Genomic DNA, 25,609 nt, shown 5'->3' on the forward strand with positions numbered 1-25,609 from the left:
CATCCAGGGTCACCTGCCCACCATCCTCCACACACCGGACACCAGGTACCAGCCGTCTGCCACCATCCACAGTCCACCAGCCTAGGAGGCAGGAGGGCCCTTGCCTGGACCCGGCCAATGCAGGCAGCTGGGTGCAGCCAGCTGCATCTGGGGCAGGGAGGCGCCCCGCCCCCAACGCACCGTTTCCTTGGGAAGTGGTCCCCCACAAGCCCCCTTTCTGAGCGCCCAAGGTCCTCAGGTCCTGGAGCTGGGTGTGTGGGAGGGGCCCAGGAGTCGCTGCGGGCGGGTCGGAGGTGAACGTGTAACCCTCCCGGCCGCCCCCACCCCGCCCGGTCACGTGGGCCCCGCGGGGCAAAGTCTCAGGGTCCGAGACGCCGAAGTCCGGCGGGATGGGCGCCCCGGGCCGGGCGCTGCTGTGGCTGCAGCTGTTGGGTAAGGGAGTGGGGGGGTGCGCCGGGGGCCCGACGCACCCGGAGACCCCTGTCCCCGAGGGGCGCGCGGCGGGAGCGTGATGGGCTGCGAAACCCGGCGGCCGCCGGGCCCCTCCTCGCGCAGCGCCCGCGGGGCCGAGCGGGGGGCTCCTCGGAGACCCCGGGCCAGAGCGACGGCCGGGCGCGCCCGCCCCCCGCCGGAAGCTGCCGCCGCTGCGCCCGCCCCCCAACCCCCAGCCCCGGGGCGCCTCTGACCCCCGCGTGGCCCCTAGGCGGGGGCGTGTCCGCGGAGCGGCCCCCTACGCCCCGGAGCTGTAAGAACTGCAGCCCGGTCCCCGGGCCCCTCTCTGAGCCCCTGGCGACCCCTCCAGACGCAGCTCCCCGGCACAACCGGCCTGCCGCCCGCCCCCCGCCCCGTCCCCCAGTTCCTTCCACTGGGCCGAGGCCTCCCTGCCCCGACGGCCTCTGTCCCGTGGTCGCCACCATCCTGGCAGGGTGAACTGGGGGCGGGCGAGGAGGCGATCTGCGGGGGGCGGAGTCCCTGAGGAAGGCGCGTTTCAGCGGGCTCTGCAGATTCAGTAGAAGTTGGGGAGCCTGGGGCCAGGCTCCCGCAGGGTCCGGTCCCACGCCTGGACCCTCCAGCTCCAGGTCTCTCTGGATAAGGTCGTCCTTCCTGGGCACGGGGGGTTCCGGGCGGGAACCCCAGTGCTCAGCCGTCCCCTCCCCAGCCCTGACTCAGGCCGCCGACAAAGTCTGGGTTCCCAACACCAATTTTGACGATGCCACCAACTGGAGCCAGAACCGGACCCCATGCGCAGGCGCTGCTGTTGAGTTCCCCGCGGACAAGGTGCCTGACCCCACTCCTGGGGCCGTGGGGGGGTGTCCGCGTGGTCCAGGCCCCAGGAGCCCAGTGAGGGGGGCACTCGCTGACGTCCCTTCTGCCTGCAGACGGTGTCGGTCCTGGTGCGAGAAGGTCACAGCATCTCAGACATGGTGAGCAGGGCTGGGAATGGACCCCGGGTCAGAAGGGGGCCCGCGGGACCTGCCCTGGTCAGCTTGACGCCTCTTTCTTGCTTCCTGACTGGCATCCACTTGGGGGGTGGACCCTACAATCCGCCGGCCCTTAGCCTGTGGAGGGGTTTCTGGAAGGGTGGGGAACCACATGGGAGGGAACACTGGTCCCACAGTTGCAGCCCAGGCTGTGCCCAGCCTCAGAAGGGATGTGGCGGGCACCCTCTGTCCCTCCTGCCCCTGCCTCTGGGCCCTGTCGCCCAGGAGTCTGTCCTCGCTAAGATTTGCCCCAGGGAAGCCCACCTCCCTGCCCCACCAAAGCCTTTCCCTGGCCTGTGCATCGGAACTCAGGGGACCTTTTTCTCAAACTGATTCACAGTGTGAGTTCCAGGGTGGGGTCGTCACCCGGAGGCCACTGGACCTCGTGGGTGAGTGGGGGCCGCCGGTGGCCTAGGAGGCCTGGGCAGCACTCACTCTGCTGCCCAGATGCAGGGTCTGGGTGCGCCTTATTTCCACCTGGAGGCACCACCTGGAGGCAGCTCGGTTAATTGATGGTTTTCGAAAGCGGCATCAATTCTGGGAGTCTGGCCCCACTGGGGACAGGGCAGGAGAGTTAGAGACCCCAGCCCTCACCTGCAGCCTGGGAAGGGGGCCTCGGGCAGGATGTGCCAGTTCCTATAGATCCCAGGTCCAGACGCCCTTCCCACGCGTCCAACCCAAAGACTAAGGTGTGGAGGGGGCAGTGAGGGGGAGGAGGAAGTGGCGGAGCCAGCGAGGGGGGCCCAATAGCTGCACCCAGGAGCCCCCACAGCCCTGGTGACCGTGGCAACCAGACAGGGGCCTGGAGAAGGCGGTGGTGGTGGTGGGGCGCCTGGAACTGGCGGGAACCCACGAATAGAGGAGCCAGTTGGAGATGGGGGTGCTGGGACCTAGAGGTCCCTTCTGGCTGTCTTAGTTGCCTTGATGATCTCCTTGGAGAGTGCTTGGGGATCTCAAAAGAGACAACAGTCATGCATTCATTCATTCTTCACTCCCTCTTTCTGCCCTTTCCTTCCCCTGGCCCAGCCAGCCCTCCTCTTTGTCCCCGCACGTCTGTACCCCTTGCACAGCCCCGTGGGGCGCCCCCCTCACTTCCCCTGCCGATGCTCTGCCGCGAGAGGGCAGCCCCCGGAGGTCCTGGCTGGAAACAGCCCAGGGGCACAGAGACGGGGCCGAAAGCACCCAGTGTGGTCTGAGGGCCCTCCTCCAGCCCCACCGCGGGGCCCCAGTCCAGCTGCTGAGATGTCGCCTGTTAGGAGACACAGCAGCTCAGGTATTTAATTTGCATTTCTTCCCTGTGGCTCAGACGGTAAAGAATCTGCTTGCAATCCAAGAGACCAGGGTTCAATCCCTGGGTCAGGAAGATCCACTGGAGGCGGAAATGGCAACCCACTCCAGTATTCTTGCCTGGAGAATCCCATGGACAGAAGAGCCTGACGGGCTACAGTCCATGGGGTCTCAAACAGTCAGACACAACTTAGTCAGCAGCACTTTCACTTTTCACTTTGGTTTGGAACTTCTCTCCCTGGGATTTTTCTCTTCCTGAACACCTCCCCTCCCATTTCTGGGCAGATTGCCCAGGAATCTATTATTTTCTACCCATTAATTGTCGAGTTACTGCAAATGTCTTCTCACTATGGACTTTTGCCTGTGTTTCCCTTTGCTGATAAGAAACCCCCGTTATCAATCTATCAGATGCAAGATCAGTTGCTTTATACCTGTGTTTTCCGTGTTTTGTTTAAGCACCTCTTCCCTGCTTCTCAGTCACAACCATAATCAACCATAGATTATGTCTGTCCGGTCATGGTTTTCCCATCAGGGGCACCTGTCTGAGTCGGACACTAACTAGGGAACCAGCTGTATTCTCCTCCTTGGATCAAGCCTGGTTTCTGATGTCCTCCTCCAGCCACCAGCCTTTCCCCTTGCTCTGCGGCACTGGGGTCACTGTTCGCCAGCTGCCCAAGGTGTGGTGGGGATTTTGCCTGCAGTTCCTTTGATCTTTCTGCCTGTTCTCCTGCCAGCACCACAGTGCCCCCACTCTGAGGCTCTGTGAGTTGTCTTAAAACCCACCGGGTCAATTTCCCCTGCCTCTCCTCCACTCTGAGAGGTCAACCCTCAGAGGACCCAGGTGGAAACCACCCACCCTGTGCCTTCTTCACCCTCTGGTTCAAGGCTGACTAGTTCTTTGTGGATCTGACTGTTGCAGAGAAATCATGGAGTAGGTTTATCAGGTAACACCACCACCACCCAAACCCTGGAATTTGATTGGGAATGACAACTTTATATATGCAAGTCATCCACTTGAGAGCATGGATTTTCTCTTCAAATATTTCAGGTCATTGGCCATAGAACTCTTTACTAGAGTCTTAAAATGGTGCACATAGAGGTTTTGTGTTCAGTTCAGTTCAGTCGCTCAGTCGTGTCCGACTCTTTGCGACCCCATGAATTGCAGCACGCCAGGCCTCCCTGTCCATCACCAACTCCCAGAGTTTACTCAAACTCATGCCCATCAAGTCGGTGATGCTATCCAACCATCCCATCCTCTGTCGTCCCCTTCTCCTCCTGCCCCCAATCCCTCCCAGCATCAGGGTCTTTTCCAATGAGTCAGCTCTTCGCATGAGGTGGCCAAAGTACTGGAGTTTCAGCTTCAGCATCAGTCCTTCCAATGAACACCCAGCACTGATCTGCTTTAGGATGGACGGGTTGGATCTCCTTGCAGTCCAACGGACTCTCAAGAGTCTTCTCCAACACCACAGTTCAAAAGCATCAATTTTTCAGCGCTCAGCTTTCTTCACAGTCCAACTCTCACATCCATACATGACCACTGGAAAAACCATAGCCTTGACCAAGCGGACCTTTGTTGAGGTTTTGTGTAGTAGTGACTAATTTATAAATCCTTTATATAGTTTGGTTCCTATTGTGAATGGTGCTCTATTTTTAAGAATGATATTGTCTAGGTGGTGATCTTTGTAAATAATGACCATTGTTCCTCTTCCTTTCCAGTCAGTCCCAACTCCTTTTATTTCTTTTTCTTTCCTTATATCATTGTCCAGGACAATGTTAAACAAAAAAACCCCTATGTTAAACAAAAGTGACAAAAACAGGCATTCTTGTCTTGTTCCAGCATAAAAGAGAAGACACGTCGAGGTTCTCCACTGTGTGTAATGTTTGCTGTAGGGTTTTGCAGATAACTTTAATTGTGGAAATTCTAATCTATTGCTACTTGGCGGGCAGCTTTTTGAAAAATCATAAATGGGTTGTTGAACTTCCCAGTTGTTTTTTTTCTTACGTTGACTGAGATGTAGCCCCCCCTCCTGTAGCCTTTTAATTGGGTTTTCTGAGGCAGAACCGTCCTTGTGAGACGGACGCCTTCCTGGCACCTTCCTTCAGGTGCAGGTCTAAGCACGCCTCTTCGACACTTGCCTTCCTTGTCACGCTGGTTTTGGTGGCACAAGACTCTCCACCGCCATCTGCTGGGACACAGTCATACACGCTGCGGAGAACGTGGGATGGGGGCTTTTCTCATCCTTCCTCCTTCCTGCGTTCTTGGGACGTGATACGTTATTGGATCCAATCAGCTAATATTTTATTCAGAATCCTCACATTTTTGTTGTAAGTCAGCTGAGCCTATAATTTTTTTTCACTTTGTCGTTCATTTGGTTTGGGTTTATTTATTGTTGGTTGCCGTGGGTCTTTGTTGCCGAGTGGACTTTCTCTCGTTGCAAGGGGGGGGCTCCTCCTCTTTGTGGCGCATGGGCTTGTTGCAGTGGCTTCTCTTGTGGAGCACAGGCTTCAGGCTGTGGAGCACAGGCTGTGGTGCATGGGCTTAGTTGCTCTGTGGCATGTGGAATCTCCCCCAACCAGGAATTGAACCTGTGTTCCCTGCATTGGCAGGTGGATTCTTATCCACTGTACCACCAGGGAAGTGCCATCATTTGGTTTTGGAATGAAGATTACAGTGGCCTCATAAAATGGACTGGTGATTTTTCACTCTTTTTCTGTTTTCCAAAACAACTTCGGGAAGAAGAAATTAAGTTTTCCTTGGAGGTTTAGCAGAGCTCACCTATAAAATCCTTGGTTGGACTGGGAATTTGGGGAATAGGAGGTCTTTGACATTTAAAATTCTTTAATGCTTACTTGTCAGTTCAAATTCCCTATTGCCTCTTGCATCAATTTTGATATTTTAAACTTTCCTAGAAATTGGTATATTTCATCTAGGTTTTTGGCAGTCTTACTGATTTGTTAACCTTTTCAGTATCTGTATTTTCCCTTGAACAAGTGAGGTCTTTACTGTATGCCCATGACCTTGCGGTCTCTCCCTCCCCATCACATTTTAGTCCTTGATTTAAACATTTATTAAGAGACAGCAATAAGTATTTTTGTTATTTCATCATTAAAGTATTTCACAAAAGTATTTCATCACCCTCGTTCCCATTTCTCTTCTTAGCATCTAGATTCTTTCCTTCCTCCAAGCATGTTTTCAGGGTAGGTCTCTGCGTGGCAATCTTCTGAAGTCTTTATCATTTTATTATCCTTCAATATCTGACACACTATTCTGGGGGGCAGAGCCATGTCCAGGGCAGATGTCTTCAGGCAGCCTGTTCTGCTGTCTGCATGCGTTGTTGCTGAGAAACCCAATCCTTGAATGTTTTTCCTTCCTGGGTGATTTCTCTCCCTCTGCCGCTCTTACGGTGTTCTCTTTGTCTTTGATGGTCACAAACATAGCATTCTGTGATTTTCCTTATTTGGCATTCAATGAGACCTTTCCTTTTTAAAATATTTTTTCTTTTTCACATACATAATTGGCAGTGCTGTGTGTGTTAGTTCCTTGACCAGGGACTGGACCCCAGCCCCTATATTGGAAGCAGGCTTAACCACTGGACTGCCAGGGAAGTCCCCAGTGAGACCTTTCAACCCGAGGTTTCCCAGCTTTGGTCAGATGCGGAGAATTCCTCTTCACTGTCTCTTCGGACGCGCCCTGCCCTCGTATCTGAATGCTGGTGCGCCTGTCGAGCTCCCGCCGCCCGCTCCTGGTTTCTCTCTCTCGGCCCTTTCCTGCTGTCTTTCAACTATGGCATTCATCGTGTATTATTTACACTCCCCCCTTTGGTTGCGTTGAAAACCAAGTTCTTGTTGGAGCGTCACTGCGGACACCCACCGCCCCTCCCGCGGCGCCTGCGCCCCTCGGTCCCCAGGATTCGGCCCTGGTGCCTGCGGGGGGCTCTGCCTGGCTGGCACGGGACTCACCCCCAGCCACGGACGAGGCTGGCCCGTGACCTCCACTCTGCCCGGCGTCAGCCTGCCGAGCAGGCCCAGTGCCTGGGGGACTGAAGAGCAGACCCTGTGGAGCAAGCTGGGGCCTCTCCCCCGAGGTGTTAAGCGTCGGGGACCCCCACACTGAGCAGCCCCCCGGTCCCGCCCTCACCGTCCGCCCCGACCCCACGGTGGGGTGGGGTCCCCGGGCTGGGCGTGGGGGAGCGGGGGAGGGCGGGCGGTGCCCCCCTCCGAGCCTTCACGCGGCCTCTGACACCCGAGTCCTGGGCGTCTGTGGAGAAGGAGCTGCCCGCGCTGGGGGGAGGCGCGCGGCTCCACGGCCCCACCGCCCCGGTTCCCGCTTCCCCAGCCGCCCCGCTGCCCTCCCTCACGGTCAGGGCTGCTCCAGGGGCCCCGGCGGCTTGGCTTCGTGGAGCCGACGGGCCCTTGAATTGTAGTTTCTCGTGGGGCACGGCGGCCCTGACGAGAGCCACGCTGCCGCAAACTACCCCCTCCCTCGGCCCAGCGGACCTCAGCGGCCCAGTCTGCGGCCTAGACTCTCCCGCCCACGGGGACGGGGCTCGGGGGTGGGCGCACAGCCGGACCCTCCAGTGCCCACCCGCCGCCTCAGCCTGTGCTTCCCGCAGCTCTTGCCGCTGGACGGGGAATTCGTCCTGGCCTCGGGAGCTGGATTCGGCGCAACGGACGCCGGCTCGCGCCCGGACTGTGGCACAGGTGAGGGGGTCGCGCCAGGGGGCGCGGAGTCAGGGGGGCGCGGCCGCGGGCGGGGCCGGCCGGGAGGGCGCGTTCCCGGCGGAGCTCAGGGTCGCGCGCTCGCCCAGGCGCCCGCGCGCGCTTCCTCGACCCCGACCGCTTCCTGTGGCTCGACCCGCTCCTATGGCGCCCCGGGGACGCGGCGCGCGGCCTCTTCTCCGTGGACGCCGAGCGCGTGCCCTGCCTCCACGACGACGTCGTCTTTCCGTCCGACGCCTCCTTCCGGGTGGGCCTGGGCCCGGGCGCCGGCACCGTGCGCGTCCGCAGCGTCCAGGCTCTGGGCCAGGTGGGGCGCGCGCGCGGGGGGCGGGCGCGGGTCTCCCCGGAGCGCCTCCTACCCTGCTAGCCTGGTCGGTTCCGGGCGCTCAGACGCGGTCTCGTGCTCCGGCCGGTTCCCGGGCTCGCCCGGCCACCTGCAGACGTTCGCGCGCGAGGAAGACCTGGCGGCTTTCCTGGCGTCCCGCGCGGGCCGGCTGCGCTTCCACGGGCCGGGCGCTCTGAGCGTGGACCCCGAGGCCTGCACGGACCCGTCGGGCTGCGTCTGCGGCAACGCCGAGGTGAGGGCGGCCCGCCGCGGGGCGGCTGGAGTGTCGGGAGGTCGGGGCTGTGCCGCCGCGCCCCGCCGTCTCGCCCCGCTCTCTCCCCGGGCGCGCGGCGCTCTCTCCCGGTCTGCCCCTCGCCCTCACCCTAGCTCCCCGTTTGCAGGCGCAGCCGTGGATCTGCGCCGCGCTGCTTCAACCCCTGGGTGGCGGCTGCCCCCAGGCCGCCTGCTTGGAGCCCCTCCGGCCCGAAGGGCAATGCTGCGACCTCTGCGGTGAGCGCCCCGCCGCGCCCTTCAGAGCTGGGGTGGCGCGGCCACCCGGCCTCGCCCCAGCCTCAGTTTCCCTGCAGGGCTCGGACCTGCGGGGCTGACTCCTTCTTCCCTTCCTGCTGCAGGAGCTGTCGTTTCGCTGACCCACGGCCCTGCCTTTGACCTGCAGCGGTACCGGGCGCGGCTGCTGCACGCCTTCCTGGCTCTGGTACTGCGGCCGCGCCCCCAGCCCGGCCCCCACCCTTCCGCCGCCGGGGTCTGGGAGCACCCCCCTCCGCCTCCTCCTTGATGCGTTCGCTCTCCGCCTGCAAAGCGCTTGTCCCTGCCCGCTTCGTCCCCTCAGGTCCGAGGGACGGAGTCCCCGGGCCAACTCTGTTCCCCTCTCTAGCCCCAGTACCAAGGGCTGCAAGTGGCCGTGTCCAAGGTCCCGCGCCCGCCCGGGCTCCGCGAAGCCTCAGGTGCGAAGGCGGACACGGAGATCCAGGTGGTGCTGGTGGAGGCCGGGCCCGAGACCGGCGGCGCGGGGCGCCTGGCCCGGGCCCTCCTGGCGGACATCGCGGAGCACGGTAACCGCGGCGCCCCTTTCCCAGTTCCCGCCCCGGTCTCGTCCCGCCCCGGGATTCTGAGCCGGCGTCCTCCGTTGCAGGCGAGGCCCTCGGAATCCTCTCGGCGACTGCTCGAGAGTCGGGCGCGCCTGTCTGGGGCGGCTCGGCGGCGGGGCTGAACGCGCCGGCGCGCGCGGGGCTGGCGGGCGGCTTGGTGGCCGCCGGGCTGCTGGTGCTGCTGGCGCTGCTGGCGGGGACGCTGCTGCTGCGCCGCGAGGGGAGGCTCAGGTTCGCGGGGCTCGGGGCTCCGGTACGCGGGGCGGGGGTTCCGGGATCGGGTGTGTCGGGCTCACACGCGTCCCTGCTCCAGGTGGAGGAGGCGCGACGAGGCGGCCACCGCGCGGGCCGGGGCGCCTCTGGGCTTCCACAATCCGGTGTTCTACGCGGCGGACTCCGCGGAGGCGGTGAGGGGCGCCCGGGGTCGGGGTTGCGGGACCTCTTCGCGATCGGGCACCCTGACTCTGCGCTTCCGCAGCTCCCGACCCCGAAGTCGGACCAAAGGAGCTCCAGCCGCAGCTACTTCCTTAATCCGCTGTTTGGCGAAGCGGAGGCCGAGGCCTGAGCGGCCGCGTGACCGGCCTGTCGCACCCCGACCCCAGCCCCATCCAGGGGGCATCGCGGGCCCCGCGGGATCCCCCACCTTCTGCTGGCCTAGCCCAATAAAGCGAATTCTTGCACCTGATGTCAGCGCGGACACCTCGCGCATATCATACGCCCGTCTGCCCCTGCCTGGTCGGAGCTGGGAGGGCCAGGTCGGATGGTGAAGGGTGGTCCTCAGAGCCTGTGCCCGCTGGCGCCTAGCCACCCAGGGCAGTCCTGGGTGCTGCCTGTAGGCTGGGGCGGCCCGAGGCTTCCGGCCTGAGAAGGCCCTCCCAGAGCCAGGACGGCTTACCGTGTTCCTGTTTCTGGAGGAGCCCAGAAAGAAGCCCTTACTAGGGGAGGAGGGGTCGGGAGCTGCGCCGAAGACGGTGGCGGAGCCGGCTGCCAGCTGCTCAGGCCCAGGTTGCGTGGGCTGCGCCGGGGCCAGACAGTTGGGCCTGGACTTCCGCGGGGCTAGGGTGCCCAGCGGGCTAGCCCAGCGGCACAGTGGGTCTGTCCCCTCTGCAGGCGGGGGCAGAGCTGCCCGCTCGCCGTGTTCGCGAGTGGCAGCACGCCAGCGTGTGTCCTGCCGGGAGGGGGCTCTTTGGTGTTGGAGGCCTTGAGGCCAGGACTGGCCGGCGCCCCGCTCCTGCGGGCGGCTGAGGTCCGCGGTGGGTGAGGGCTGAGCCGCTCTGGGTAGGACCCTGACTTGGTAGGTAATGACGGGCCGGCATTGGGACGGTGATGTGTGTATGAGAGTGTATGGACAGCGTGACCAGCTTGAACTGTCGGGGAGACACCTTCGTGCTCAGCATTGGGAACACCCGCCCCCAGGGTGGCTGCCCGCGACCTCCTGACGGTGAGCTCACTCTTACGCCCCCATCGCTCTGTGCCCCGTGGCCAGCACCGTGTGACGCTCGCCCACTTCGTGGGCGGTGGTCACTCTTGGTGCTATTACAATAGCTAGTATTTCATTTAAAAACGGCTCACACTTGTGCACCTGTGTTTCAGGCCGGAAACAGGTGCTCCTGTGGGGCAGACGTCCGGGTGGGTGGGGCAGGGTGGGGGGCAATACCCCACTGCCCACCACCTGCTCACTGTGGGCCTGCACTTGCATTTTCTAGGCGCTGGGCGTTGCCTCGGGGGCGTCTGCCTGTGCCTTGTGTAGGGATGGGGGGAGGCGGTTCGCGGGGCTCCTGCTCCCCCTGGGGCAGTGGCGGGCCCACTGGCCGCGCTGACTGGTGGAGCTGCAGGGGGCCCGGGACGCTCCCCAGGAACTGCGTGCCAGCTCTCTGCATCCTGCCCATCCTCAGCGCCCCCTGCCCACATGTCACCAAGAGCTTACTGTGGGTCAAACAGTGTACCCAGCCCGCCACAGGCTCCTGGGTCCCCAGAGCCCCTGAGTGCCATGTACCCACCCAACCTCCCCGTGAGCTCCCCCTCCTGGGGATGGTTGGCCAGTCCTGTTTTCTCTCTCTGAAGCCTAGCAGGGCCACTGGCCAGACAGCCCCTCCCTCCAGCCAGAAGCCCACCCCAATGCAGGGCGTCCCTGGAGGCCCCCTGGGACCTGGGCAGGCGAGAGGTCCTGGCCTCCAGGTCCTGCCGTGTGGACTCCGCCCCCCACCACTGCAAGGCCAGCTGGTTCTTCCAGCACAGGCATGCCTTCCGGTGCTGGCGGCCCCAGGCAGCAGCTGACTGCAAGTGCATTCAGACAAACCACCGAGAACTTTAAAACTGCCGTCTTCTGCTTTATTGACAGGTAAATTGTTCAAAAATGTTCTCACGATTCAATAATTACAAAGACTCAGACTTACATTAAAAAAGTAAAAACCAGAACCCCCAGCAGGTGCCAGCCCCCGCGGAAGGCCCGGGGGGCAGGCAGGCAGGCAGGTGCTGGGCGCGTGGCACGCACGGGCAGGCCGTGGTGCCCACGTCACTCAGCGCCGACTCACGGGAAACACACGTCTTCCACAGCGTGGCGAGGACGTTGGCTGGCAGGGGGCAGAGGGAAGCCTGCCGGCGGCTCCCGGCGAGCTTTCAGAGACAGGCCGCGCCGGGAGGGGAGGCAGAAGCGCGCAGGGTGCTGGGGGTGGAGTGTGGCGGCGTCTACAGCATCCAGTAGCGGGCACGAATCGCGGGCTCCATGCGGGGCGGGGCGCCCCCGGCGCGGCCTCTCGGCCTGTGGGCACGGGGCCCAGCACCCGCCACCCACGGGCTTCGGGGCGGGAGGCTGAGCTGTGGAGGCGAGCAGGACACAGAGCGCGGCTGACTTCACAGTAGTAGAGACGGGACACGTGTGGTGGTGACAGAGCGGACTGACGCGAGGGCCTCTGTCCACGGCTACGAGGTCGGCAGGAGGACTTCCGCCTCTGTGTATGGGCTAAAGGAACGAAAAGGCCACGGACTAACCTCCACGTTTCCTGTCTTCAAGACTCTAGTGACACTGGGAATGATGTGTACAACTTCCTACGATGCTCCTAAGCGCCTAGGAAACGGTTTCAGGGAGCAGGGGCCAGACGCGGCCCCGAGGCCGTCCTGAGCTGCCTGCATCCGCGGGGGCCGCGGCCGGCCCTGGGTGGGCGGGAGGGGCCGGGGCGTCCTTCATGTGCAAACAAGCTGTATCGCCTCACAGCTATGCAGAGGGTGATCTGGTCTACCGCCAGACAGTGCGGCACGGAACTGATTGTTATCATAATAAAGCATTTTCTTCATCTCCGTATCTACACGTCGAGTCCACATTTCCTTGGACAACACTGGAGGCTCAGGTCAGTCTTGGCACTGGCACTGCAGACCACCTGGGCCCCGGCCCTGTGGCGGGAGCCGGCGGCCTCAGGCATCGCAGGACGGCTGCTCCAGGCCTTCGAGGGGCAGCTGGCTCCTGTGGGGGGAGTTGGGGCTCGGCGGGCCGCTGGGGTTGGAGCTGTTGGATGGAGTCGAGTGTTTGGTGGAATCTGAATCGGGCTGTGAAGACAGAACGGGGAGAGCGTGAGAACCACTGTGGAGGGGAGCTGTCTGGGCCGGGCAGCCCCTGCCGTCTCCTTCCGAGTTACGGCGACACGCCCTCTAAGGCTTGTCACGTGGTCCCTGCAGGAGAGATCGCAAACCAAGGCCCACCACCCCCCTGACTCGTGTAACTATTACCAAAAGGAGTAACTGCCATGAAGAAACCAGGCAGTGTGGCGACCAAGTGGGCCAAGGTCACAGACGTGCGGCTCTTTCGTGGTAAAAGCACAGGGAATAATAGAGAGGAACTTTCTCCACACGACAAAGGTGTCAGTGAGCAGCCCGCTGACTTCACGCCCAGTGGTGAAAGGCAAAGCTCCCCACTCAGAGCAGGAACAAGGCCAGGTTGCTGCCGTCACTGCTGCTCAATACCGTGCTACAAGGTCCAGCCACTGGGCAAGTAAAGACGGCATCCACCAGGGAAAGGAGGAAGTAAAAGCATCTCTGCTCACCGCTGACCCACCTCTGTAGGGATAAAAACACTAAAGCGCTTAACGAATTCAGTAAGCTGCAGAATGCAAGGTCATCACAAAAATCAGCTCTGCTTCTAAATACCAGCAATGAGCAATCTGAAAAAGAAACTAAGAAAACAATTCCATTTACAATAGCATCCAAAAGGATAAAATATATCTAAGAACAAATTTAACCAGAGATGAAAGATCTGTATACTAAGACTATAAACACTGCTGACAAAAATTTAAAAAGACCACCTGAAGAAATCGAAAGGCATCCCATGTTCACGGACTGGAAGACTACTGTTAAGATGGCAACTGTGATCAACCTACAGATTCAATGCAATCCTTACCAACATTCTAATAGAGTTTTTGGGGGAGGCATGGAACTGGAAAAGCCAACCCTCAAATTCACACAGAACTGCAGACGACCCAGAAGAGTCAAAAGAAAACTGCCTAAGAAAAAGCTGAAGGCATCACACTTCCCAAATTCACTGCTTCACAATGTATTGCTGGGACATCCCTGGTGGTCTGGAGGTTAAGAACTCGCCTGCCAATTCAGGGGACATGAGTTCGATGCCTGGTCAGGAAACTAAGATCTCACATGCCGCGGGCCAACTAAGCCCATGCTCCACAGCAGGAGAAGCCACCGCGATGAGGACTGGGCACCACGATGAGAGAGCAGTCCCCACTCACTAACTAGAGACAGCCCGGGCAGCAACCGAGACCCAGCGCAGCCACAAGTCAGTCAGTCTGAAGGAGAAGCTAAGAAACTGTCCTGAAAACGGGGAACGAACAGATGCGTTGTGCTCCCTCAGGTTACAGGTGGTGCAGCAGAGGCTCCAGGAATAGAAGCACGTAAACAAAAGAAGTTCACAAATACTAAAGGGTAAGCGTACAGGATGGCGGGAAGGAAGCGGTGCTGGGTGCTTTAGAGAGAAAGCGGCTCAGAGCCTCACCCACACACGCCAAGACACACTCTCACCCCTCAGAACACGGTGACAGAAAGGAAAAGCCTGCCGGGTTCTCAGAGTAAGAGAGAATTTGTCTTAATTGAAAAAGATAGACTGTTCAAGAACTAAAAGTTTCTATGTGTTATAGTTCTATATGACAACACCCTTACAATTAAAGACAAAATTAAAATGTCAGTGATACTGGGAAAAGTACTTGCAGCAGGTAACACCCACAATCTATGAAGAGTTTCTGTGAACAAGTAGGAGACAGTCCCTCAAGAGCAGCCGGGTGAAGGGTGCAGAGGGGGACTTGGAAAGGGCTGCCCCACATGCCTCGAGTTCTGGGCATGCCAGGAAGGTGAGGGACTCTGCGGTGCAAGCCGTCTCTGCCATCACCGTGGCAGCCCCACGCCCCCGGCCTCCGTCACAGGAGTGCTGCCGGGGCCAGCCTCAGCACGCTGCCTCCTGCTTTCCTTCCCCCACCACACGGGGGACTGAGGACACTGGATCCACGGGGCTGTTGGAGGCGGAGGAGAGAGGGCAGGACACACGAGGCCACCTGTGCACCTCCTGGGGTTCCAGCCATGTGTGCAAGGCTACGCAGAAACGTCTCGACGGGAGCAGCCTCCCTGCATGCTCCACACATCCGGCCGCCCGTCCAGGCAATGCCCAAGAGCAGCCCTTGGCCGCACCATCCTCAGCGAGGCCAGGGGGCCAGGCCACTGGCAGCCAGGCCTGAAGGAGGCCTCGGTCTCCCAAGGTCACGATGCGGAGGGGAGAACCCTCGTCTTTCTCCAACAGACTCACAGCCGCGGAGCCCGCGTCCTCCCGCTCTGGGCGCAGCCCGAGCAGCCCAGAGAGAGCGGTTCTGAGGGCTGCGGAGGCCCGAGGTGGCCGCTCCAGGGCAGATGGAGCCTCAGGCCTGGGGTGTCTGCCTTCACCAGGCGAACCTCACCTCTTTGTCAAAGTCCTGGTCAGGGTCAGACATACTCCTTAGCGGCACAGCCACTCCAGGTTCAGATCCCCCTGCAAAGTGAAGACGGCCGTCACCCTGGGGAAAACAGTCGCGAGCAGAGCTGCAAGCCCTGGCCCCGTTTCCAGGCCCCACTCTGGCCCCTACCTGATGAGGGCCAGGAGACGTAGGGCTTGTTCCTGGGCGGAGGCGGGCGGGATAGGCTGGCAGGGGCGGGGCCCAGCCTCTCCTCCTGGGCGGCGGGCACGGCGCTCTGCACAGAGAGGAGTGTGTCAGCTCGGGAACACGCACCAGCTGCCCGAGGCGGGTAGCCAGGCCCCGGGCAGGGCGCGCAGGCCACGTGGGGAGCCTGCGGGAGCACCAGGCTGGGGCCCCGGGCCTCTGGGGAAACAGCTGGGAAGGCCCTCTGGACAGCCCTGTCGGCCAGCTTTGCTCCAAGAACTGGCAGTGAGTGAGGGCAAAGTGTGCTACCTGCCCTTACTGCGCTGTTCCAGCAGTCATTTTTGACAGCGATTTCCTCCTGACACCGTAACAGACGGCCAAAGACCCTCAGGGCGCGTGGGGAGGGGTGCGGCGGGGCAGCCGGGGCTCACCAGAGGCAGGTCCATGAGCACCTGCATACCGTCGCCCGGGCCCATGTGGGCCACGTGGTTGAAGTTGGTGGGGTTGGAGATCATCTTGGACCGCAGCTCTGGGTCTCTGAGCATCTCTCTGCAGAGGGAGGTGGAGGGAGGCGGCGTGAGGCCCGGCCCAGCCTCGGCCCCGTCCCGCCCCTCCCCAGCGGCTCCTACCTCCGCTGCTGCAGCCGCTCCTCCTCCGGGACCTTGAAGACAAAGCGCCTTTTGCTCCGGGTCCGAAGCATCTGCTTCCGACTGTTGTCCGAGGTGTCGGGCACGTTGAGCACTGTTCCTGCGGGCCGGGGAAGGGTCGGACGGCTGCTGACTCCTGGGAAGTACCCCCACACCCCCCTCCATCCTCTGCTCCCTCCGCAAGAAGGGCTCACCCGAGGCCTTGCTCTTGAAATAGATCAGGCGGGGAGGCTCGCAGTTGAGGAGGTTGAGGCTGCCTTCCAAGTTCAGGGGCCGGATCTGTGTTGGAAACCAGACGGGTGAGGCGGCTGCCTGCGGGGGTCGCGGGCACCGCACACGCACCCCGAGCCTTACCCTGCGCAGGCCGACCGTCTGCACCCACTCCATGGTGCGCACGTCGAAGACGTCCACGCCGTACTCACTGTACACCGTGACGTGCGTGGGGCTGCAACCTGGCGCAGACGGAGCAGAAGGGTGAGCCCGGGCCGCCCTCCGTGCGCGGGGCGGAGGGCACGTGCACGCCCACTGCGGAGGGATCCTCCGCCCCTGACGCCCTGACAGCGTTTTAAACACCACGCGTTTAAAGTGTTGACGACGACCTGCTCAAAACTTCGTTTTGCATTTAGCTTGCTTGCTATACAGCTACAGCAGAAACTTCTTATTGTTACTTCAGGCTGAATGCCCCGCAAATCCAGGTAGGGGCCTAACGTTTTTTCCTTAAGGCAAACTCCTTCTTTGAGAGATGCCAGCAAGTCACACTTATGAGTAAATAGTTAAAATCTCCCCTAAGAAACGACCGCTATGCTCCGGGCGAGGCGCTGGCCTTCCCCGAAGGTGTCTGCAGGCCGCCCCCCTGGACACAGACGCGGAGGAAACGCTCACTCTCCTGCCACGGGCTGGGAACCTGCTGCTCTCCCCTCCCCCCGAGGGACGGGCCACCGCACCTCTGGATGGAGAACCCTCCCGGGACACCAGGGCTAGGAGCCGGAGGCCTGCGAGCCCACCAGCACCTGAGGTCCACGGGGACTATCCCGCCGTTAGGACAGCAGGGAGGACGTGTGAGCCGGCCCAGACAGCGCACTGTGGAGGGCGCGGCAAGGTGGGGGCCCGACTCAGCCTGGTTCCTCTCAAGTCCCAGGGCTGAAAGTTACTCCTCACCATGTCGCACTTAACTAACCGAATTTCTAAAAACCTTCTGCTATGTTGCTATTAGATTCCAAATGGGCTGCCTGATCACCCCTGCTCTTTGGAGCACAAAAAAGAAAATACAATAGGATTCAGGAAACAAACAAAACATGCTGAAACCAGTCGCCAGACTGTCCCGGAAGTGACATTTCAGACAAACCGTGAGGCCTCCTGAGTGCCACACATGAAGATGGCCAGAGGCGCAGAGGGCCCTGAAGGACCTCGGAGGCCTCGCCCACATGGAGCCTCGGGGCGCTCCCCTCATGCGGGAGCACGTGGAGCTCCGCCTGCAGACAGTTTACCAACAGACTGATACACTGTGCTGCCCAGTTAAAAAAGACATAACCAGTTAAGTCAGCAGGAAGGCCCCTGCTGTGTGGTGGGCAGGTCACCTCCCCGTGTGGCTCCCAGGCTGCTCCTTAGAAGGATGGGGTGGTGTGTGTGTGTACACACGCGTGCTCACGTGGGGCTCGCGATGTGCAGGAAGCAGTGCTAGTTCTCCACCCTGAGAGCTCCTGAATGATTGCTCTAGAACTAGCTGGTGTCTGTACTGTGCATGGAGATGAACCGAGCACAGAGGACGAGAGAGGGCTGGACTTGGAAGAGAATCCAGCAACCTCGGTGCCAGCTCCCTCACGGCCAAGATCAGAGAGCGCGGCCCCAGCGACCTGCATCCCGCTGGAGTTACCAAGTGGCCGTGAGCCCATTCCTGCACCGGCTGCCCACGAGGACGAGGGGGCGCGGCGGGGGAGACCAGGAGGGGAGGCGCTGAGGCCATGGCTGCCCGCACCGTGCCCGGGCCCCAGCCAAGCGCGAACAAGGCCGGGGAACAATCAGCTCCCCTTGGGCCCCGGCTCCTGGTCCCAGCGCCCGTGGGTGTTCTGCCAGTTTGGTGAGGCCAGTGACGAGGTAGACCCAGGAGGGTACTTTTAGGTAATCAAGGAAAAACAGAACACCCCCTCCCACCCTGCCAGCTTGAAGTTGACGTGTGACCCGCAGGTGACCAGCTGCTATGCCCTGTATCGAGCAGGTGGAATCTGAGGTTAGAATCTTTGACACGAGAGCAGACGGCAGGCCGGCAGGGCGCGGAACACAGACTCCAGCGGCCGGTGCTGTCATCCTGTCAGAAGGGTGCTCGGTTGAGCCACCTGGCGCGGCTCCTGCCCGCAGCCTGGCATCTGTCCCGAGAGGACCCCGGCCCAGAGGTCGGGGCCGAGTGCTTTCTGCCCACAGAAACGTTTAGCTTGTTATCATGACCGTGTAAAGTTTACACGTCACCAAGAACGTCTTTTAAAAAGTAAAACAATGCAGGTCCTTCTCCCATCCACCTCGCCTTCCCCCCGCGAGGGCAGTCGTCTGCTCGGCTCCTCGGCTGAGGGCCCCCCGAGGGAGGGGTGGGCAAGCCCAGCTGGATGGCCAGGGAGTGGCCCCGGGCCCACCCTGTCCCCCGCAGCAAGATGGGGAGTCCGCCTCTCCTGCTGCCCCCCGAGCACTCGGCTGAGGGGCAGGAGGACAGACCGAGACAAAGAGGACACGTGCTGACGGCGGGCAGCAGCGGCGACGGGGTATGGCAACAGAAAACATATACATACTACAGGCAACGGGCGCCGCAGGCCACATGAGCTCCTGAGCGCGTGACCTCCGACCTTGTGGGTCCACGTACAGTCCCATGTGGCTGAAGCAAAGCAGGTACTCCTCACTTTTGAGCTCCACAGCACAAAGGGCATCGAAAGACTGCTGTGAGAGGAACGTGAGCGAGGGGTCACTGGGATTTACCAGGTTTAGAGCTTGCCCATCTCCCTGGGTGCTCAACAGCGAGAACCCGGAAGGGCAGCCAACACAGAGCTTGTCCTTGAGCACGGCCATCCACTGTACATTGCCAGGCGCCACAAGCTCGCTGAGCTTCCTGTGGAAAGGCTTAGTTCTCTGGATCTCATAGCAAAGGACCAGCCGCTTCACTGCCACAAACAGGCAGGTGGGGCCGCTCTTCTTCAGCGTCCCGGTCGCTATGAGCTGGCAGCCTTTTGTCTCTGGAAGCTTGATGTCCACGTTGCTCTCTGCCCCATCGAAGGAGGACCATGGACAGAGGTGGACGTGGTGGTTCCGGCCACACAGGAGGACGGCGACTCTCTCTTTGGGGGCGAGCTCGATCTGGTACACCTTCTTGTAGTCAGCCACACGGACGATCACTGCGGGATGGGGTGGGAGCGTGAGGCCAGGGCTCTGCAGACGCCCCCCCCGCCCCCTCCAGGAAGCCCTCCTGGTTCACACGCCCCGCTGTCTCTGCTGCTGCGTCGTCTCACTCACATCCCTGGCCCAGAACCCTGGCTGGGAGGTGCTGAGTACAGGGAGGCCCTGAGAATGCACCCTGGATCCCCCCTCATCCCTGAACCCAAGACCCCGCATCTGGACAACAAAGGGCTGTCTCCAGCTTCACTGGAGCCTTAGATACACTCACGGGAGGGACGCAGCCACCTGTTCCTGGGGGCCCAGATCAACCCAGGCCCCTCGACACCCTCCCTAGGTCAGGACCTCCACTGGGGTTTGAGTCAGAGCCCTGGGTCTGGATCCCGATGGGGAACAGCTCTGCAAGAGCAGCTGCCACCCCAGGGCCACACGTGCTCCCCATTCTTCCCCGGGGCCAGAGTGCTAAGACCCCAGGCTCCGGGGAAGGGGCCACTGCCCCCTCAGGGCAGCCCCCTGTTCCCGGGGGAGACCCCCGGAGCCAGGCCCGGGCAATTTTCCGGGAGACTTGGGGATATTCCTGCTGCTTCTTCTGGGGGGAATGAAAGGTCAAAATGTGAAGCGAAGAAAGGAGTGTTTTGTCTGATAAGGCCTCGGTGTGCCGGGGAATTAAGGACCCGTCTCCCCTTGAGGACTCTCGAGGCTATACTCGGCGTCTCACTGGACCAGGCGGACCCCGCCTGCAGCCCATGGGGCAGGCGGACAAGCGTCAGACAGCTGTCCACCGCCTACTTCATTTGTGGCCTGTTCCTCTCCTCTGTGAAGCTCTCTGACGCGGAGACTGGACTCTGCCATCCAGGGAACCCACATTAATGCCCGTGCATCCCCAATGCTGACCCTGCCTGTGGCCCCGCGGACGGCCCGAGCGCCCCATGCACTCACCGTCCCGGGTCACCTCTATGACGTAGAGCCCTTCCTCAAGGCCAATGGCGATTCGGTCCCCGTCTGCAGACAACACAAAGGAAGTCACGATCCTCTGTCCCCAGAGTGACTACGAGCTCCCACACTGCCCACCCGCCCCGGCCCCCCGCGCGGGACACACACCCAGGATGGCGGCCGTGAGCACGGCCTTGATGAGGGGCAGCGAGCTGTCGTAGGCCTCCTGGGGCACGTGTACCGCCTGGCTCTGCAGGCGGTTCTTCTGGAGGATGGCCTGCAGGCCCTCCAAGATCCCCACCCACTTCCGCTTCTCGTTCTCGTTCTCCGTCAGGATGAGCAGCGAGCTGGTCTTAGAAGGGGCACCTAAGAGAGAGGCTGTCACCTTCAGGACAGAAAACAAGACAAACGAGTCGTAAGACAGTGGCACGCGGAGCCAGCGCCACGCGGCCCGGAGGGCTGAGCACGAGGCCGCTGCCCGGAGCGCACCCTCCAGGGGCCGCTGGGGTCCCGGCCCAGCCGCCCGCAGGGGCCGCAAGCAGCCTGACCTCTGAGTGCAGGGCACTCCACTCTCACCAAAACCGGCCGACTGTTCACTCTTAACTGCTCTTGTCACAGCCGGGAAACCCACTCTCAGAACGTGTCCAGCTAGGGTGGGAGCTCACTGGCAGTCCAGTGTTCAGGATGCCACAATCTCACTGCCAAGGGGCCCAGGTTCAACCCCAGGTCAGGGAACTGAGATCCCAAAAGCTGCACGGTGCAGCCAAAGCAAAGAAAAAAGACAAAAAGAAAGGGGAAAAAAAAAAGCATCCATGGACAATGGACTCTTGCACACCCACCTCTCTGGGGGCTCCCCAAACACCAGGGAACGCACACAACTCTAGTTGCTATAGAATCATCTGGGCACACAACGATGGCGATTCTCTGTATTACATACAGAAGCAGGTTCTCAATAAAAACGTGATTTAACAGAAAATGATCCGTGGTCTTGGTTTTGTGGTCAACCAAATTTTACTGTAGCTATGAAAATTCCCAGTGGAGGGGGGAACTCAGTCTTCTGGAAGCTTCCTGAAGCCACAGCACCCACCACCAGTCCAGCAGGGGGTGCCCAGTGGAAGGCGCCCTGCCTCCGCCAACAAGACTGCTGACAGCAGCATCTACCAATTTCTTTCCTGCTTTGCTCAGGTTAACGGCCAGTGAGTCCCTGGGAGGGAGACCAAAGGGCCCGTTTCCTTTATAGCCAACCCGTGAGGCAGCTTCAGCGTCCAGTACCCTGGATGGAGGAGCCAAGACAGACTGACCGAGGATGAGGATGGAGCTGGAAGGCCTGGCACTGGGGGACTGGTTGCGGGGAGGGGGGTGCAGTGGATGGATGAGCAGAGAGGCTGACAGTCTGGAGACACAGGAGGTCCCTTCACGCGAGCCCCTTGCTACCACACTAGGAAATGCTCATTAAAAACCCTTTCATTTTAACCACATGCACTTCTTTAATGATTAATGAAACATGTTGAAAAACCAGGAAGAAAACGTACCCTGAATATACATGGAATATCTCGGCGTGAGGCGTGTATGACGTCTGAAGCCAGGACGGAGCTCACAGAGAACTCTTCATCTCTGTAAGAAATAACACGATCAGAACAGGGGCCTGTCCTCCACCCGTGGGACCATGATGGGAGAGGACACCTCTGGGACGACCTTCCAGAACACAATAGCGGCTCCCTGCCTCCACCTGGATAGGAAACGCTGATACTGACAAGGCCAAGAGTAAGAATCCGAAGAGTAAGAATCTCGCGTGCGCGTCAATGGCGCGGGGTGTCCGGGACTAAACCCCTCCGAGTCGCACTGTTCTGGCTGGGCCAGGCCACTCGGCAGGTACACATGCCACGTCTCTGCCTTGTCCTCTGCTTGGTCATAAACAGGGCAATGAAGTCTGCGACAGCAGCCAGGGAGTCATCCCAGCTGCTCTCGACCCTGGGCTGCGAGCAGCAGACGCCCGGGACGCCCAGCACATCCCCAGCACATCCTCAGCACGGCTGTGTGTGTGTGTGTGTGCGCGTGCGTGCGTGTGGGGGGGTGGCAGGACCACCTGGGGACATTTCCAAACTACAGGTACCCCTGGTTACCCTGCCCCACGGGCCCCCCAAGAACCGATGCTGCCGAGGTGGCCCCAGGGCAGACGCCAGAGCAGGTGGCCAGGGCGGGGGGAACAGGCTCTCCACATGGGGGATGTGGCCACCGCGGCAGCTGCACCCCCAGGCTCTGAGCTGAGCTCGCCCTGTCTCGTAACTGGCTCAGTTCTCCCAGAGCCCCGGGCCTCAAGCATTGCTATTCTGCCCATTTCAAGGAGCAAGACATTAACCACGGTGGGGGGGGGGGGGGGCGCACCACGTCTTCACGTGTCGACAGCAGGAAGGACCTGACGAGTCGCGAGGGAGTTAAAAGAGGCACCGCTGAGCGGACGCTGCGGCCACAGGGAGTCAAGGGCTCGCGGAGACAGAGCACACAGGCGACCCCAGGCTGCGCGGTGCGTGGGGCATGCTCTCTTTGTTCCGGGGTACAGAGTTTTGTCATTAGATGCCTGTTTGGCAAATCTTTCAGGGCAAAAACATCCAGAGAAGGAAGGTTTCTAGCGGGCCCATTTCAGAGTGGCACGACAACTAAGGAGGTGAAGGAACGAACAAGGTTAACGACGACCAAGCAGCGAACCCGCTCACGACAAGTCAGGGGACACCGCCGGACGAGGGCGGGCGCACACTGACCTGAGGTCCAGGACTTGGCTGGCCAGGACGCCGGGCTGGGTGGACTTGCCCTCGGGCAGGTCATACAGGAAGAGCCTGCAGTCACAGACCACCGCGAAGGCTCGCTGCCACCCCTTCTTCACCCCGCTTGGTTTGGGGATCTGCAGATCAAAGTGACCGTGTCCGCCAGGGCCAGGGCGCCGGCCACACGCAGTGGAGGGGCAGGCCCGGGAGACTTTATGGAGGCGGCTGCCGTGCTGCGGTCCTCCCCTGCTGCTGCTGGGCCAGCCCGGGCTGGTAGCAGAGCTGTGTCTGGGCCCAGCAAAACTCAGGACACTGCTGGGGAGGGGGCCCCCCATGACCAAAGGGGTTGCAGGAGACAAGGTGGGTGACTCAGCGGACGGGCATGTTCACAGCAGACGTGGAGGGTCATGGAATGCTGGGCCCGGCACAGCGCCTTCAAACGGCACTGGGCTTAAAGCCCATCAGCCCAGGAGGTGGGACGAGAGGCCTCGGATGAGTGTTTCTGCGGGGTCCTGAGGACCTCAGGAGGGCAGGGCACCCGGAACCAGCACATGGGGCCAAGGGGAGGATTTCCAGCGCAGCCGGGCATGGCTGTGGTCAGCAGGCTGGCCGCCCGCCCAAGCAGGACCGTGGGTCACGTCCTACCTTCACGTAGCCCTTGTAGGCTGTTCCTATGCCTCTCTGCACGTCCACACCCAGAGGCCGCTTGGACTGCTCAGGCGGGATGGGGCACACCTGGGGGGCGCGGTCTCTGCAGGACACGTGGCAGGCGAACGAGCACACTGGAAAAGCACGGGACACGCCTGAGGCCTGCAGCCCCGAAGCAGCGGCCGCGGGGGACGCGTGCGCACCCCCAAAGGGGACGGCTCCCAGACACTCGGGGACGCGGGTGTCGAGTAACGTCTGCACACACTCACGCACCAGCCCGGGGCAGGCACACAACCCGGAGCCGTAAAGCGCTAGTGACGACAGACCCGGGAGAACAGACACACACGGCGGCGCTTCTCTCCAGACGACTTGGTAGTGAAATATTTTAAAGTTTTTACTCTGCTTTCCCTCACTTCGGAGAATAGACGTGGATGTTACGTTTTACAGCAAACAGGGGTAAGCAGGTGCCCTGGCCGCCCCGGAGCAGCGCACTGTCTGCGGCAGCAGCACGTCAACCTTGGCTGGGCCTGGCTCAGCCAGCGGGGGAGCCTGTGGGGCCCCCTCCTGGTGGGGCCGCCCCGGGCTCCAGGCCTTCACCATACCCACCCCTGGGCCCTCGAAGCGGGCGAGTGGGCACACTCACCGTCGCAGGCATAGCCCTGGCGGATCAGGCCCACCATCAGGGAGGTGCAGTGGCTGCACTGCGTGGGGCTGGAGAAGGACTTGATGCTCAGCTGGTGCGCCTTTGGCTGTAGGAAGGATGTCCAGGGTGAGACAAGGAGGTGGGGGTGGGGCCACCTGCTTGTGAGCAAACGTTTCAATCTCCGGGGCGCCACCTCGAGAGGCTGAATCGCGTGCTTTTACCACAAGGTACGCGGTTTCCAGGGGCGCCATCCACGGAGAGGCTGACCCAGCGAGAACGAGTCCTTGCTGCCCACACCAGTGAGGCTGGCGGGCCGGGGCGCAGCAGAGACACCGCTGATAACACACTGGCACGAGGCCCTCGCCTGCAGGGGCTCCAGGGCTGGCCTGGGCCACGTTTTGGTGTGCACAGCCCCCCCACAGCAGCTCATTCCTCCCAGGAAGAGCTGGAAAGACCCAACACTCCTCATTGGGAGAGCGGACAGGGGACGCCATGGATAACAGAGTGAGAACCACAGCGCTGATGAAGCTCAAGGCAGAAAAGAGGAGGAATCAGTTCCCTTCAGGGCACAGAAGATGTAGAGCCATTTGCCAGAACGAGGGCTCGACCAGCACAAAACCCAGAGCCCTGCCTGCTCTCTGCCTCCCTGAGAGCTGCAAGCCCAAAGCCTGGCTGTTGGCTAGTCTCCAATGAAACCAAGCGCCCTGTCTCTAGCAGGCATGGTGTCTGCAGGTGAAGTCCTAAGAGAGGCCATGCCTACATTAAAGAAGAAAAGCACCCAGCACATGAGGCCAGACGCCTGCTGAGCTGGGAACCGAGGACCACCTCACACCCTGAACGTCGGGCTCAGCTCTCCACGACACAGTGACGAGCAAGACAAGTCAGGAAGTGGCACGTTGAGCAGCTTTCCATTTACGTGGAGGGAAAACTGCCTCCCATAAACCACATGGTTCTCTAGGGCTCCAAGTGCAGCCAGATACACGGGGATACATGTGAAGCAGGGACTGAACAGACACGTAACACGGAGTGGCACGTGAGTGGGGAAGGAAACGCGGTCTGGGGAGCTAGGGAAGAGGACCGGGGAGACCAGACTCCGAGATTTTCCAATTAAAATGCGTTCATGTGTCACTGGTTTAATTAAGAAAACACAGGGTCCTGACCCTTTATGGCTCAACACGCTACTCAGAACAAAACATTACTGTGTAAATGAAAATATTAAGTTCGGCTTGTTTACACAGAAGTCGCCTAAAAGCAAGAAACCCCTGCCTCCTCCCAGGGAAGAGCAAGGCGCCTACCTTTGGTCCCGTCAGAGTGAGGGTCTGTGCGGTGGGCAGCGGTGTGGCAGGTAGCCTCTGAGGGGCCCGGGCCATGTCCTGGGGACAAGCAGGGACAGGTAAGCAGCGTCCAGCTCAGCACGCCCCTCACTCAGCACACTGATTAGCAGGAACGGTTCTGCGGTCTTGATATACCGTGCTGTCGGGACAGCCGTGGAGCCACCCTGGGCAGGCTGAGGCCCCGACAGGAATTCTCAAATGAGCCAGCCTCAGAGGGACAGCTG

At 61.0% G+C, this 25,609-nt stretch overlaps 2 protein-coding genes across 2 annotated transcripts in view; one reads left to right on the forward strand and one right to left on the reverse strand.

Moving 5' to 3' along the window:
* The first annotated feature begins 307 nt into the window (after window positions 1-307).
* AMN (amnion associated transmembrane protein) lies at window positions 308-9,606 on the forward strand. The gene is made up of 12 exons (XM_043489348.1): window positions 308-432; window positions 1,160-1,278; window positions 1,380-1,424; window positions 7,382-7,469; window positions 7,577-7,794; window positions 7,928-8,065; window positions 8,214-8,322; window positions 8,445-8,527; window positions 8,708-8,885; window positions 8,966-9,152; window positions 9,235-9,328; window positions 9,400-9,606. Exons 1-12 carry the CDS (start codon window positions 390-392, stop codon window positions 9,484-9,486), a joined length of 1,389 nt encoding a protein of 462 aa, XP_043345283.1. The 5' UTR covers window positions 308-389; the 3' UTR covers window positions 9,487-9,606.
* A 1,621-nt stretch (window positions 9,607-11,227) lies between these two features.
* Window positions 11,228-25,609, reverse strand: part of CDC42BPB (CDC42 binding protein kinase beta) — a 113,246-nt gene continuing 98,864 nt past the window's right edge. The window contains exons 23-37 of the mRNA XM_043489373.1: window positions 25,347-25,424; window positions 24,052-24,157; window positions 23,406-23,542; window positions 22,758-22,897; window positions 21,531-21,612; window positions 20,167-20,383; window positions 20,005-20,067; window positions 18,471-19,067; window positions 16,048-16,145; window positions 15,888-15,972; window positions 15,676-15,793; window positions 15,478-15,595; window positions 15,032-15,137; window positions 14,867-14,937; window positions 11,228-12,464 (exon numbers count right to left, since the gene is read on the reverse strand). Of these exons, the coding sequence (XP_043345308.1) occupies window positions 12,333-12,464; window positions 14,867-14,937; window positions 15,032-15,137; window positions 15,478-15,595; window positions 15,676-15,793; window positions 15,888-15,972; window positions 16,048-16,145; window positions 18,471-19,067; window positions 20,005-20,067; window positions 20,167-20,383; window positions 21,531-21,612; window positions 22,758-22,897; window positions 23,406-23,542; window positions 24,052-24,157; window positions 25,347-25,424 (2,148 nt within the window). The 3' untranslated portion in view covers window positions 11,228-12,332. The remainder of the gene's footprint in view (window positions 12,465-14,866; window positions 14,938-15,031; window positions 15,138-15,477; window positions 15,596-15,675; window positions 15,794-15,887; window positions 15,973-16,047; window positions 16,146-18,470; window positions 19,068-20,004; window positions 20,068-20,166; window positions 20,384-21,530; window positions 21,613-22,757; window positions 22,898-23,405; window positions 23,543-24,051; window positions 24,158-25,346; window positions 25,425-25,609) is intronic.

The sequence above is a fragment of the Cervus canadensis genome, chromosome 17, assembly GCF_019320065.1.
Source record: "Cervus canadensis isolate Bull #8, Minnesota chromosome 17, ASM1932006v1, whole genome shotgun sequence".
In the NCBI taxonomy this organism is placed as follows: domain Eukaryota; kingdom Metazoa; phylum Chordata; class Mammalia; order Artiodactyla; family Cervidae; genus Cervus; species Cervus canadensis.

Excerpts from the sequence above, each read along its gene's own strand:
- AMN (XM_043489348.1), top strand. The coding sequence starts at position 390 with ATGGGCGCCCCGGGCCGGGCGCTGCTGTGGCTGCAGCTGTTGG. Across the intron at positions 1,279-1,379 it reads TTGAGTTCCCCGCGGACAAG|ACGGTGTCGGTCCTGGTGCG; the intron begins GTGCCTGACCCC and ends TTCTGCCTGCAG. Across the intron at positions 8,886-8,965 it reads GGCGGACATCGCGGAGCACG|GCGAGGCCCTCGGAATCCTC; the intron begins GTAACCGCGGCG and ends CCTCCGTTGCAG.